General features: G+C 43.3%; 1 protein-coding gene across 1 annotated transcript in view; it reads left to right on the forward strand.

The window, feature by feature from the left end:
- LOC132646048 (baculoviral IAP repeat-containing protein 1a-like) overlaps positions 1–14,530 on the forward strand; it is an 85,272-nt gene that overhangs the window by 43,672 nt on the left and 27,070 nt on the right. The window contains exons 7-8 of the mRNA XM_060385629.1: positions 953–1,072; positions 2,062–2,161. Of these exons, the coding sequence (XP_060241612.1) occupies positions 953–1,072; positions 2,062–2,161 (220 nt within the window). The remainder of the gene's footprint in view (positions 1–952; positions 1,073–2,061; positions 2,162–14,530) is intronic.

The raw sequence follows: 14,530 nt of genomic DNA on the forward strand, positions 1-14,530 counted from the left end.
CCTTACCAGGCCACAGAGGAAGACAATGCAGCCACTCCTGATGAGATCTGATAGACTAGGATCAGAAGGAAGGAGAGGAAGACCTCCCCTATCAGTGGACTTGGGGAAGGGCATGAGTGGGGCATGAGAAGGGGGAGGGAAGGTGGGATTGGGAGGGGAGGAGGGTGGGGTTCAAGGGAGGAATACAAAGTGAATAAAATGTAATTAATAAAATTTAAAAAATATATACATAGGATACATTGTTGAAAAAAAAGAAAAACAGAATTTATTTGCTATGACATTGTGGCTTAATAGAAGTCAAAAGTCAATGAAATAAAAAGTTTTAGACTCTAAAAATATTTTTCTGTTTAAATTAAAGTGTAGTATTCCAAATGCCAAAGAAATACTTAAAGCAAAAGGAAAAAAAAGGGGGAATCTAGGATTATGTGTGAACACAGCAGGCTTTCATCTTGAGAAACTTGTCAGACCAAGGTTGGGACAGTTTAATTTTCAAGTCTTCACAGTGTGGAGAAGACCAGTGGCCCAGAGCCAGGATGAGTGATCTTCCCAGTGTGGTGATCTCAAAGAGCAAGCCATCAAAATGACTGTTTTTAAGAAAGCCACAGAAGAAATGACCTTTCTCAAATCTTCACACTGACCTGAAAACTGGAATCCTGTCTTGATTTTGTTGTATCCTGATTCTAGATGACCAAAGAATAGTCTTAAGTTACACTTTAACACAGTGACCATGCACAGAAATTAATAGAATGAATGGAATACCCCAGTGTTTGCCATTCTGCTCCAGCAGTTCTAACATGGTCTTTCTTGTACCTCTTATTTCTTCCCGCTCTTCTAACCACCCTCAATTATTCTGACACAAGTACAGATCATGACATCATTCCCACCTATACACACACCTAACTTGAACTTTGTTATCAAAGCCTGCTCTTCTCACCCACATCTTTTCCCCAAGCTTACTGCAATGACAGCGTCTTTGCTAATGAAGACTTGAGGAAGGAGACTTTTAAGAACTGGCCCCACAAGTCACCTGTGGCTGTTGAAGCTCTTGTCAAAGCAGGCCTTTTTTACACAGGTCAGTCAGGTTTTTCCCCTTTATTTGTATGTTTCTGTGTGTGAGTGTTGCCTGAATGGAAGTATGGGTGCCACATGCCTGCCTGGTGCCCTCAGAGGCTAGACAGGGTGTTGGATCCTGGAACTGGAGGTATAGTTGCTGTGTGCCAGCATGTGGTGCTGGAAACAAACCTTACTCCTTTGCAAGAGCAGCCAGTGCTCTTTATGCTGAGCATCTCTTTAGCATCTGACTCAGAATTTTGTGTCTGCCACATATCTAATCCTGGAATTGCACTTTTCTTTATTTTCGTTTGTCATAGATCTCTTTGGGGCCTCATAAGACCTTCAGTTTTCCATAGTTCCCTTGGTGCTCAGCCTCTGAGCTTGGGGATCCTGAGGTCACTTCATCTGACAGGCCTATTCTACTGGCACTAAACTCACCACCTGGTCTTAACGCATTGTCTTCTCTTGCCAGCCTTGCCTGAGTGTCACAAATGATGTGCTCCTATTTCTAGAGGAGTAGAGCTGGCAATAATGTGAGGAGAGACAGGGATTCTTCATAACCTGCCTTGCATAGAGGCTTCTAAGTTTGCTCTTCCATCCTGCCCCAGATACAAGTATATTCTTCTGATTTACTCAGTAAGCAATTGCTTGTTGGTTGCCTATGTCTGTGAATGTCCCATATGTCATCATTGTCCAGAACAGACAGAAATCTCTGCTCTCACGGAGCTCCTACTCTAGATCCTGATGGCAAATCTTTCAGGATGATGGTTTGGGAGAGGTTTCATCAAAGCACACGGTGCACAGGAACCTTCAGCGACTGTTGCTGACTGTTGCTGACCAGACCACGGAAGGACCAAGAGTCCTGTGTGAACTTTTGCCTCCTGTGCGTGGTATTGCCACATAATCCAACTGGAGGAGCAAGCAGGATTTCACTAGTGAAATCTGGAGTCGAATTCACGAGTTGACAGGTGTATGTGCTGTTGAGCTGACCCCATCTCCTTTTCCTAGGCAAAAAGGACCTTGTCCGGTGTTTTTCCTGTGGAGGATGTATGGAGAAGTGGGAGGAAGGTGACGACCCTTTAGCAGACCACACCAAGTTTTTCCCAAAGTGAGCAAAGTGAATTCTCTTGACTTTAAACTCACTTTATCTGTTATTCCCTCACTGCCCAGGTTTGTTATCTGTGGGTAGGTAGTATCTGCTCACTCTTTGGTTCCTACTGTGAAGGGCTCATTCTTCTATCTTCATTCCTTTCCCCCCTTGATACTCTCCCTGTCTAGCTTTTTTTCTCATTATAGTAAGATCTTAGTTTTTGTTGGATCTATGTACACACTTTTAAAAACAGGATCTGTGTAGCACAGACTGTCATAACAATTCTATCTAGTAGGACTTGATTTCGTGATCCTCCCGCCTCAGCCACCTAAGCCCACTGCAGAGGCCACATCATGTCTGCCAGTTCTAGGCCCTTCTGATTCTTTTGAGTACAAACTAGTTTTTCTTTTCACCTCCTTTTAGAATGCTTTATGGTTTTATATTTCTAATGTCTAAGATTTCCCCAGTGGTTTTCTTTTTCCAGTGTTGGTGGTAGAAGCACTGGTTTGAGTACACCAGGCAATCACTTTACAATAGAGCTACTCTCACCCCTTTTCTGTCAATCTTTGTGACCCGCGTAATTGTCTCGCCAGCAAGAACACACACAGACACAAGGATCCTTCTGCAGCAAGTGTTTATTACAATGAATAGAGGAAGACGATAACCGCCAGAATGGTGCTGCTTAAATACACCCTATGGCGGCGTGTACTCCGCTCGTTGGCTGCTTGCCCATTGCCCCGTGTGACGCCCCGGACTGGGCAGTAACGCCCCCGGGCTGGACAGTGGCTTGGCACGCTTTTGCAACTTGCACACGCACTCTATTATTGTTCATTAGGGCCAGAGCCGGATGTCGGCGCCATCTCGTAATGGCGATTGCATTCTCTCTGCTCTCCACATTTCCCCTTTTTGTTTTAATAAATGAAAACTGCCTTAAAGCCTTATAAGCACAGCACAAGAGAGCCCTAAGCTTGATCAAGCGAACTCCTTCTTTGGGGAGTAAGCAATCAAGAGCTTTAGATTACTCCCTTACCCCACCAGGTGCAATGGAGACAAGTCCTCTGGGTGCAGGGGCTAAGGGAGAAGATTAAAAATGGAGGTGACACCCATTCCCGTGCAATGGAATAAAATTTCAGGGAGTGCAAGGGCTGTCATCCTCCTATCTAGGTACCATAGCTGCTTAGGCAAAGGCAACATTGTGACTTGGATCACTCATCGACTCAGTGCAATGGGTAAAACCCCTGAGGTGCATCGACTGAGTGTCACAGTCTGTTTTAATTTTTTAACGTGGATAACCAAATTTTGGGAGATGATCCTTGTTCCAAGGCCACAAGTGCTTGCGCGATCGCGACCTTGTCATGTTGTTGTTGGGCTTTGAGCTTGCAGACCAACCAAAGTAAGAACACTAAGCCACAACATAGGGCTGCACCAAACATTCCAACACCCACCCATTCCTTAAAATAAGAAAAGGCGGAAGAAGCCCAGGATAATAAGCCATCTGTGAGCGATAAATCCACTCGAGTAGAATTAATGGTCACCACCGCTGCCCTTAGCTCTTCAAGCGTTTCTTCAAATCCTTCTGACCAGTTTCCTGCAAGATATAAGGACAATTTCCTGGACAAATTAGTGGCTTGTGTAAGATTTTCATATTGTACACTGGTAATACAGAGTGCTCCTATTTTTCTCTCACATCCTAATTGAGCCAATTGAAATAAAATATCTATTCTTTCTTACATAAGATCCAGACGCTGGTTAAGAATCATCAATCCACCTTTTAATTGTGCGCTAGCAGATACATGAAGGTTCATGGCTTCAGCCACACCTGCTGACAATTGATTTACTGTTGTGCTTGTTTGGACTGAATTTGCCATTGCCAAGCCGGCTGCAGTGGCAGCAGCTGCACTGACAGCGATGGCAGTAACAATGGCTGCGGTGATGCCAAAATCTCTCTTCTGTCTAAACAGGGAGAGGGTGGATGGAGTCTCCACAGGGATTGGGATCCACTGCGGGACTCTAACAACCAGGGCATGAGTGTAACGCCTGGCATTCCAACATTGCGACATCCAGCATGTCTCATTGGTACAATTTCTAAAAGAATTATTGGACAAAACAAGTAAAAAAGGGGGATAAACACAGACAGGACTAGGTGGAAAAGCCGTCTGATTTGTAATGGTTCTATTCCAATGGGTAATTTGCCTTGTCACATTCACCATTTCCATAAACTTTTTTTTTTTATCTCAGTACCATTTAGGGCGCCCATGACGATCGATTTCCCTACAGTACCACCACTAATGAATCCCAGAGGATTGAGGTCCGTACAACTACCATTTATCCCACAAAGTACCCATTTATAAAAAGGGGCCATATCTCGATGTTGTATAAAGAGCCCCTTTTTCATTACCGAACTTTTTGTAGGATCCATCAACATATTTGGGGAAAAGGAAAAGGTTTTATTTTTGTCAGCCCATTGAGTAAAGCACGACTGGCAGTCGGACCATGGAGGGATAGACTCATCATCTTCCCATGCACATGAAGGGGCCACCCTAGGTTGAAGAGGTCTATCTTTATCTAAAAAATTTGGTCCTAAAAAGGAACCGTTTATCCAGGTGACCTTATGCGAAAAGGTATAATAGATATCGATGGCGTCCTTACTACCCCTTTCCTTTTGGGACATAACTTCCCAATCCCAATCCTTATAGCCAAATGACCCAAGAATCCTTTTGGTAAGCCGAACACAATCTCCTATGGAATCCTCGATTTGAAAGCAAAGGGAGCCAGCTTCTGGAAAGTCATGGCTTTCCCCTAATGATGCCTCAGTCTCATCATAAGGCAAATAAGGCAGGCCTAAATCTTTATTGGATGAGAAGAATTTTGGGAAAGTCAATGAATTATGTCTGACCGGCATAGGCTTCGGGACTGCAGACAAAATGGCCCAACGTTGTACCCCCACAATACTAGGAACCTGATTTAGAAGGATCCAAGCAAGAACTGAAATTAGTTGCAGGTATATTCATTGGAGGATCATCTTCAGCTGCCGCGAGCTTTCGCGTGAGGTGCTCCGGTACCCAGAATGGATTGTTTTCTTCCTGTGGGAAAACACAGACAGCTTCCCTGGATCTTATTAAAATAGGATCCGGGCCTTTCCTCTGACCAGTCAAGACATCCTTCCTTTTGACCATTTCCTTAGGCCTATCAGGCTCTAAGCAGTGACGATCAGCCACCGAGTGGCCCTGACTGTCCAACTTTAAAAAATTGAGAGTAAAGAGTGCCAAGGAAACAGTCACTCGTGGCACTGAGGGCAGAGCCTCCTCAACTCCCCCTTTTTGTTTTATTAAGTAGGATTTTAGAGTTCGATGAGCACGTTCAATAATACCCTGTCCTTGAGGGTTATATGGGAGACCCATTAGGTGGGTCACTCCCATTTGATGACAAAACTGTCCAAATTTTTGAGAAGTATAGGCTGGCCCATTATCAGTTTTTAGAATTTTGGGCTTTCCCCAAGCACTCCATGCCTCCAAGCAATGTTGAATAACATGGGCTGCCTTTTCTCCAGTCAGGGTAGAAGCAAACATAACTCCAGAGCAAGTATCAATGGAAACATGTAAATATTGTAGTTTGCCAAAAGATGAAATCTGAGTAACATCCATTTGCCACATCTGTAGCGGACGGATTCCTCTGGGATTAATCCCAACATGAGGCACAGGTAAAAACTGACAGCAATTTTGACATTGGGTAACAATATCTCTAGCTTCTTTTCTAGTTATGTCAAATCGATGATGCAATGTCTCAGCTGTAACATGAAATTTTTTATGAAACTCCTTAGCCAATTCTAAATTTGAAAGGAGGGCAAATGCAATCATCTTTGTGGCTCCATCTGGCAGGTCATTTCCATGGGACATGGGCCCCGGTAGACCGGAATGAGCCCTAATATGTGTAATAAAAACAGGGGATCTTCTGGTAATTAAGGCAAACTGAATCCTTTGAAAAAATTTTGCAAGCTTGCTAGATGCTTTATTCAATCCAGCAGCCTCTAAGATTTTGGTTGCATTTACCACACAACTAGAATCAGAAACAATATTTAAGGGACCTGGAAATTTTTCCAAAACTTTTAGCACTACTAAACATTCTAAAATTTGAGGCGAGGTCTCATGATATTGCTTAGAAACAACTTTATTATTAACGACATAAGCTCCTACTCCTGTTTTTGACCCATCTGTATAAACTACCAGTCTATCCCGAAGTGGTTCCTGGGACGTTACATGCGGGAAGACTACCTCTTGAGTTAAAGCAAATTGCAAAACAGGGTGTCGAGGATAATGATTATCAATCAAACCACTAAAGGAGGTAACTAGCACCGCCCAAGTATCAGAGGTAGCAGTCAATACCTGAACTTGATGAGCTGTATAAGGCACTATTAAGAACTTTGGCTCCTTCCCAAAGTATGTAATGGCTGCTTTTAACCCACGAAGTGCAAGTTGAGCAACTGCATCTGGATACCATTCAATAATTTTTGCAGGAGAAGCATTGGGATGAACCCACAATAAGGGTCCATCTTGCCATAATACAGCAGTTGGTAAATGTTTAGTTTTAATGACACACAGGTCAAAGGTCTTAGTTTCATCTACACGTTTTAATTGGGCATCTTGTAAAGCGTCTTCTACCACTTGCAGGGCGCGGCTTGCAGCCGGTGTTAAGGCTCTGGGTGAAGAAATATGAGCATCCCCTTCCAAAATATCAAATAGGGGTTTTAATTCAGCAGAAGGAATCTTTAAAAATGGCCTAAGCCAATTTATATCACCTAATAACTTTTGAAAATCATTTAAGGTATGCAAATGATCCCTGCGAATTTCTATTTTCTGAGGAACTATTCGTTCCGGATAAATAACAGTCCCTAGAAAGGAACCTACTTCTGAAATTTGGACCTTTTCAGTGGCAATATGCAATCCCCATTGTTGCAGGGTTTTTTGCAACAAAGGATACGCATCTTGCAAGATGGCTAACTCCTCATGGCACAAGAGAATATCATCCATATAGTGAATCAGTAACAAGGAAGGAAATTGCTGTCTAACTGGTTCAAGAGCCATCTGCACATACAATTGACACATGGTGGGGCTATTAGCCATGCCTTGAGGTAGAACTCTCCATTAATATCTTTTGTCTGGCTCACGATGATTAACAGCAGGTAGGGTAAAGGCAAATCTCTGTCTGTCTCGTGGGCACAATGGAATGGAGAAAAAAACAATCCTTGATGTCTATTATTATAATTCTCCATTGCTTAGGCAGGGCTGAAAGCAGAGGCAAGCCTCATTGCACTGTTCCAAATAATCGCATCTGTGTATTAATAGCCCTCAAATCATGGAGAAGCCTCCATTTTCCTGATTTCTTTTTTATAACAAAAAATGGGTGTATTCCAGGGGGAAGTAGATGGTTCTAAATGACCAAGCTGTACCTGTTCTTTAACCAGCCTTGTAGCGGCTTCCAGCTTTTCAGAGGAAAGGGGCCATTGAGGAACCCATACGGCTTCCTCTGTGAGCCAAGATATGGGCATGGAACCCTCAATGGCAGCTAATGAAAACCCAGGCCTTGTTTCCCTGTATTACTTTCCTGTGAAATCGGGTGTAATCTCCCTTGTTCCTGTTTACCAAGGCCTTTTCCTTCCTTATAACCCATCCTTTTCATTATATCAACCGCTAGTTGAGAGTACTCATTGGTCAATGCCAATCCTAAATCCTGCAAAATATCTCTTCCCCAGAGATTGACAGGGAGAGGAAGAACATATGGTATGAAACTTCCTGTTTGACCTTCCGGTGCTTGCCACATCAAGGAACGTGAACTAACCGCAGGGCTGGCCTCATATCCCAACCCTTGTAAGGAGTGGGATGATTGTGTAACAGGCCACGCCTTAGGCCACCAGGTGGAAGAGAGAATGCTTTTATCAGCCCCTGTGTCCAAAATACCAGTAAAACTTTTCCTTTCTAGTTGTAGTTGTAGGGTAGGTATAGTTTTAAGATCAACTCCCAAATGAGCAAAATCTGTTCCTGTGGAACCGAGTCCTTTTGTGCCCCTTGGTGTTCCGGTAGATGGAAAACAGTCATGAAGGCTTGGGAGGAGGACTAATTGAGCAATCCTATCTCCAGGAGAAATAGAAAATACGCCTTGGGGGCAGGAACAAAGCACCTGGAGCTGTCCCGTAAAATCCTGATCTAATATTCCAGGATGGACCATAAGTCCTTTTAAAGTGAGAGAGGAGCGACCCAAAATAAGACCGACACTTCCTTCAGGCAGGGGGCCTTCAAACTCCACTAGGACAGGTCGCACCCCCATGTGTGGCATTAATAAGAATTGGGAGGTGGAACGGAGGTCCAGCCCTGCTGATCCTCTTGTTGCTCTACAGCTGGATAAACCCTCCTGTTGTCTGCCTGTGTCCCATATTTGTTGGGGCCCTGAGACTTGGGGCCCTGAGACCCGTTTTTTGGAATATTCTCATTCCTCTCATTAGGGGGGGTTTCATGCTGGATAAGTTTTCCCTGAATATCTCTAACTGAACGACATTCATTAGCCCAGTGATTGCCTTTTCTACACTTAGGGCAAAGTCCAGGAACTTTCTTTTGCACAGACACACGACAGTCTCTTTTTAAATGACCCATTTTGCCACAATTAAAACAAACTTTATTGTTTCCAGAACTTGGGCGGTTCTTGCTTTGTATTATGGCTGCCGCCAGGCCGGTGTTGGTAAGTGGGCCTCCGAGTCCTCGGCAAACTTTTATCCAATCTGTTAGCCCTTTGTTCCTTCTAGGAGTAATGACTGTCTTACATTCTGGGGAAGCATTTTCATATACCAGCTGTTCTATCATTGGCCTAACTCGCTCCGGATCTCCAAATATTCTACCTGCTGCTTCTGTCATTCTGGCAACAAAATCTGTGAATGACTCCTGAGGGCCTTGTATAATCTTTGTCAGGTGTCCTCCGGCCTTGCCCTTCTTTGAAAGGGCTTTCCATGCTTTAATAGCGGCAGCAGAGATCTGACCATATGCCCCCCAATCATAATTTGTCTGATCATGAACCAACTGACCTTGCCCCGTTAGCAAATCAAAGGTCCATTGCCGCTGATTGTCTTCTGCATGGGCATTGGCCCTTGCCTGAGTTTTGGAAGCATCATACCACAAGGCTTTCCATTCTAAGTACTGTCCCATACTAGGGAGAGCAGCTTTTATGGTATTTTGCCAATCATTTGGGGTCATGGCCACGCTAGCAAGTCTTTCAAGCAGCATGATCGTAAAATTAGCATCTACCCCATATTTGTTAACCAATTCAGCAAGTTCTTTAACAAGGGGATATTCTACCGGTGCATAAACACGGTTTCCTTCCGCGGCCTCAAATACAGGGAAGGCCTGCAAAAGCTTCCTTTTATCCCTTTTTGAAAAGAAGGAATCTAAACCGTGTCTCTCAACATAAGGTGGAGGAGCATTAGGGGTTAATGAGAAAGCCCCGCGAATTTCAGCTCCTCCCCTCTTTTGTTCTCGATCTGGTGTTAACAGTGGCTCCTCAGGGTGGTGCCTCTGCTCCTCATAGCGAGCCGCTTCTACCTCTAAATCTGACCCTTCGGAGGAATTTAGCTGCTCAGATTCAGAGCTATCAAGTCCCAAAGCCTCCAATTCTTTTATCAGATAAAGAGGCCTTTTTTTTTGGATTTTTACTCCCCTTTTCACCTTTCTCTCCCAGGGCATCCTTTCCTTTACTTCTCGCTTCTGCGGTTTTAACATCCGCAGAAGGGTCTTTTTTCTTAAAGACGTCTTTTTCTTTTTTCTTAAGGGCCCCCAACCTTTTATTCCGTTCTGTTTCTGACATGCTGTCTTGTAATTCCTCTAACACCCCTTGGCCAGCTGCTACAGATGGGTGGCATTTTTCATCTTCTAAGCAAGATTTTACTAAAATCCACAATGACCTAGCTCCAGCTTTTAGCTTTCCATTTTCTTCTGCCCTCCATAAATCAGCTTCTAGCTTATCCCAGGAAGCAAGCGTCAGCGACCCTGAACATGCAAACCAGGGAGCGATGCGATCAATTTCCATAATAAACCCTTTCAACGTTCTTTTTGAAAGCTTTAATTTATGCTGTTTTAAAAGCAACTGAAGCGCCGTGATCACCGAATGTGAAGCTCCCATGTTGCTCCCTTATCTACGAGAGAAACTGACACAGGGAGGGGACACTGCGGCTTATGTACGTCAGTCTAACGATGTCCCACAGAGACAAAACACTTTAGCACCAGTCTTTATGGAAACAAAATGAATACCAAAAGAAAAATCGCTAAAGCCATCAAAACAAACGCAAGAGCAACTGGGACAATTAAATGGGGCGATATCTCTCTAAGATGAGCTGCCTCTCAGAACTTACCCTTTGGTGCTGCAGTTCTGAATCCTCCCCGCGAGGGGTCTCCTCAGGGCTGGCAATCAAAGGCTGCCCGGCGTCCCGGGGCTTCGGCACCAGTTGTGACCCGCATAATTGTCTCGCCAGCAAGAATGCACGCGGACACAAGGATCCTTCTGCAGCAAGCATTTATTACAATGAATAGAGGAAGACGATAACCACCAGAATGGTGCTGCTTAAATACACCCTATGGCGGCGTGTACTCCGCTGGTTGGCTGCTTGCCCATTGCCCCGTGTGGCTCCCCGGACTGGGAAGTAACGTCCCCGGGCTAGACAGTGACTTGGCGCGCTTTTGCAACTTGCACACGCACTCTATTATTGTTCATTAGGGCCAGAGCTGGATGTCGGCGCCATCTCGTAATGGCGATTGCATTCTCTCAGCTCTCCACAAATCTTCAAATGTATTTTTATTCCTCTTCTACATAAGAAAACCATAGAAAGGTCCACTTGCAAAATGAAATTTGTTATTATGTAGTAATTAGAATTTTCAAAGATAAATATCAATATGTGCAGATTGAAAAGTGGGTATTTCTGGGCAAGGTGGTTGACACATGACTTCCTAGCTCTCAGGAAGCTGAATGAAGAAAAACCTCGTTTTGTTTTATATTAAATGCTTTAATATGAATTACCCTAACATTGATCTGTTTTAAAATCCAGCACTTGTTATTAAGAAATAAGAGTCTTTTGATCCGGTTTCCCTTGGAAGGCAGGAAAATCTGCAACTGTTGGTGCAGCTGCAGTCTGTGTTCAGGTCCACCAGTGTGTTTTCTTTCCATCCAACACATACCTAAAAGTGTTCTAAATTGATTTAAGTTTAATTATTAACATTTAAATGTAAAGGTTTCAATAACCATCTGGACTTGAGATAGGATGCTAATAGTATCTGAATCACTTAAAATATTCCTTAAAAATGTTTTCTTAGTGTGCATTAATACATACAATAACATTGCATATATATATATTTACATTATGTTTTACGTATATTATATATATTACAGTTTACTACAATCATGCTCACCACTATCCTCCCATTACATTCTCTTATCTCTCTATAGCTCTTCTTAGTTCTCTTCCTTCTAAAATCATATGTTTTGTGCCAGCCCAGGGATATATAGCAAGACTTATCCTTGCCATAAATAAATAAATAAATACAAAGATAGATAATCCATTTCATTTTGAAGTTAGAAGATGAGTGACAGCAGTGGTCACTTTTTTCTTTTTCTCTTAGTTACTTTTTAAAGTATTTGATTTTTGGGTGTTTTGTCTGCATGTATATATGTGCACTGCTTGCATGCCTGGTACCCACAGAGATCAGAACAAGGGCATCAAATATCCTAGAACTGAGTTACAGGAGGCTGTGAACTGCCTGATATGGGTTTTGGGAAGCAAGCCTAAGTCCTCCACGGGAGTAGTGACTGTTCTCCCACTGAGACATTTTCAGGCCTCACTTTTTTTCTTTTTTCTTTAGGAGTATGTAGAAAATAGTTGAGAATGTCAGGGTCTTCTTCTTAAACCCTGTGTGGCAAGTTGGGAGACATTTTGGTTGTACTTAAGACTTATTCTAGAATCTATCAACAAACTTTGTTTTATTATAATTAAAACTAGCATACGTAATGCGTATCTACTGTACTTACGTATCTGGTTGAAAGGACAATAACAATAAAGCCTAGGAGCTGAGTGCTAAAGTCAAGAAGTCAAGGTCTCTCAATGCCTCAGAGGCCACCTTGCCACTCCCTTGTCCTGAGGATGCTGCCCTCCTCATCCAGGGGCAAACACAGTCCTGATTTTCAGTTCACAGTCCTTTTACCAAACAAAAGCACACACACATCTACATGAACCTTCAACTTTGCCTGTTCTTCTTCAGTTGTTTGTTGCTTCTTTTTGTTTTAGTTCTATGTCTGGTGTATGTGTGTGGAAGGGGACAGAAGGTTAAATCCAGAATGTCATGAGTGAGAAGCAGCACTTTGCCACTGAACTACTGCTCCAGCCCTCACATTGTTTAAGACAGAATCCTAGTATGTCTACAGAGTGAGTCCCAGGAATCCAGGGCTACACAGAGAAAACCTGTTTCAGAAAAAAAAAAAATTAAAAATTTAATGTGTAGCTGATCTTGATTTGCAGTATAGCTCAGATTTTCCTTGAACTCACATCTTCTTGCCTTACTCTCATGATGCACAGCCATGTGCTACCATAATTGATTGGCTTGCCTGCTATGTTTGTTGGGGGGCCGGTCAGCTGGTAGAGGGGTGTTTGAGACAGAGTGCCAGATAACTCGGGATGGCCTCAAACTCAGTGTTTAGGGAGGATGGCCTTAAACTCTTATCTTGCCGCCTCCCCCTTCCCAAGTGCTGGATGACAGGCATGTTCCACCACACCCAAGTTTTGTTTTGTTTTACCTTATTCATTTTTATTTTATACATTGGTGTTTTGTCTGCATGTGTGAGGAAGTCAGATCCCATGGAGCAGGAGTTATAGACAGTTATGAGCTGCCATGTGGGTGCTGAGAATTGAGCTCTGGCTTTCTGGAAGGGCAGCCAGAGCTCTTGAACACTGAGCCATCTCTTTAGCCCCAGCTTTTTTTTAGATAGACAACAGCAAGATGTAAACTTACAATTGGCAACAATGACCATATCCTTTCTTCCAAGTGTCTCTCTGGGACACCCCAGGGCTCTCAGTTGCTAATGGGAGTCTGGAATGAACATAAATTCAGACCTTAACAAGAACAGAATTCCAGAGACTTACAACAAGGTCAAAGTGGAGACAGTGAGTGACAGGGTGTGCTCATTTCTGAGGGTACACTTCCTCCTCCCAAACTCAGGGGCCATTGCAGAACAGGGATCCAAGAGGTCAGAAGAGCCAGAGGCTGTAGAGGACAGCTTGGGTTTGTCTTGTTTTGTGCACAGCAGGGTCCTTCCCTCAGTAACTCACAGTTGCTGTGGTTGCCTATCCATACAAGCCTGTGCCAAATCCAGCCAAGCCAAGCCCCACCTGTAGGAGGGGAGCTGTTGACACTTGTTCAGCCTTGGGCCTTGAGGTTTCCTGAGCTCTGCTGGATGGCCCTGTGTCCACTCACCCATGAGCAGCACTAATTGAATTCAGTTAAAAGAGGATATGAAGCTGGGAGGCGACCTGACTTTAGGAGGAGTCTGGGGAAACTGAAGAAAGGCAGTGGGGGTTGATATAATCCACATACATTGTACGCACATCTGTGATTTCCAAAGAATAAAATACTTTTTAAAAAAGAACAGGCTTCCAAACCGTGGCTCAGAAAGCTCTGCCACTTTGATCAGGGCTTATGGATGAACGAGAGCAACAGAGAGTAGTGTGCAGAGGAAATAATTGGCGAGGGAGAGAGGAGTGAGTCAGGAGAGGTGCTCAGGGGAATTTTGCAGTTCTGATTGACTAGCAATGAGATTGCTTCTTTATTACCCAGGTTTCAGAAAACAAAGACAGACTAATGACAGACTAACATGTCCAAGAAGTACAGAAGATTTGTTTGATTTTTCATTATGAAGTGTTACAACTTCAGTCATGATTAGAAAATATAAACAGAGCAAATTTATCTTTATTATAAGCCTTATAACTCCAAGTCACAGAATCTAAAGATTGTCTTATCCAAAGCAAACACATTTCTTATATAACATCCTGCTTTTAGGCTGGTGGTTCTTGTAGATTTAAGGCACTCCAGAGAAACAGAAAACACCTGAACTTTCTTTTTAATGAAGAACAAATATTAATACACAACTCCTTTTACTACTTGTGTCATCATCTACACTATAAACTAGGAACAAGTTATTTTAGTCAATCTGTCTTATTTACTGAGTTCTCTTCCTCCAGGGGTGTACTCTGTATGACCCCCTATCTTTAAACTACATTTTCAGAGAGTTCTAAGTGTATTGTAAAGGGAGGCCTTGATCTGTTACCTGGTATTCTGGCCAGTCAGAGCTTGTCAGCTATCTTTGTTT

Source organism: Meriones unguiculatus, chromosome 6, assembly GCF_030254825.1.
Source record: "Meriones unguiculatus strain TT.TT164.6M chromosome 6, Bangor_MerUng_6.1, whole genome shotgun sequence".
NCBI lineage: Eukaryota > Metazoa > Chordata > Mammalia > Rodentia > Muridae > Meriones > Meriones unguiculatus.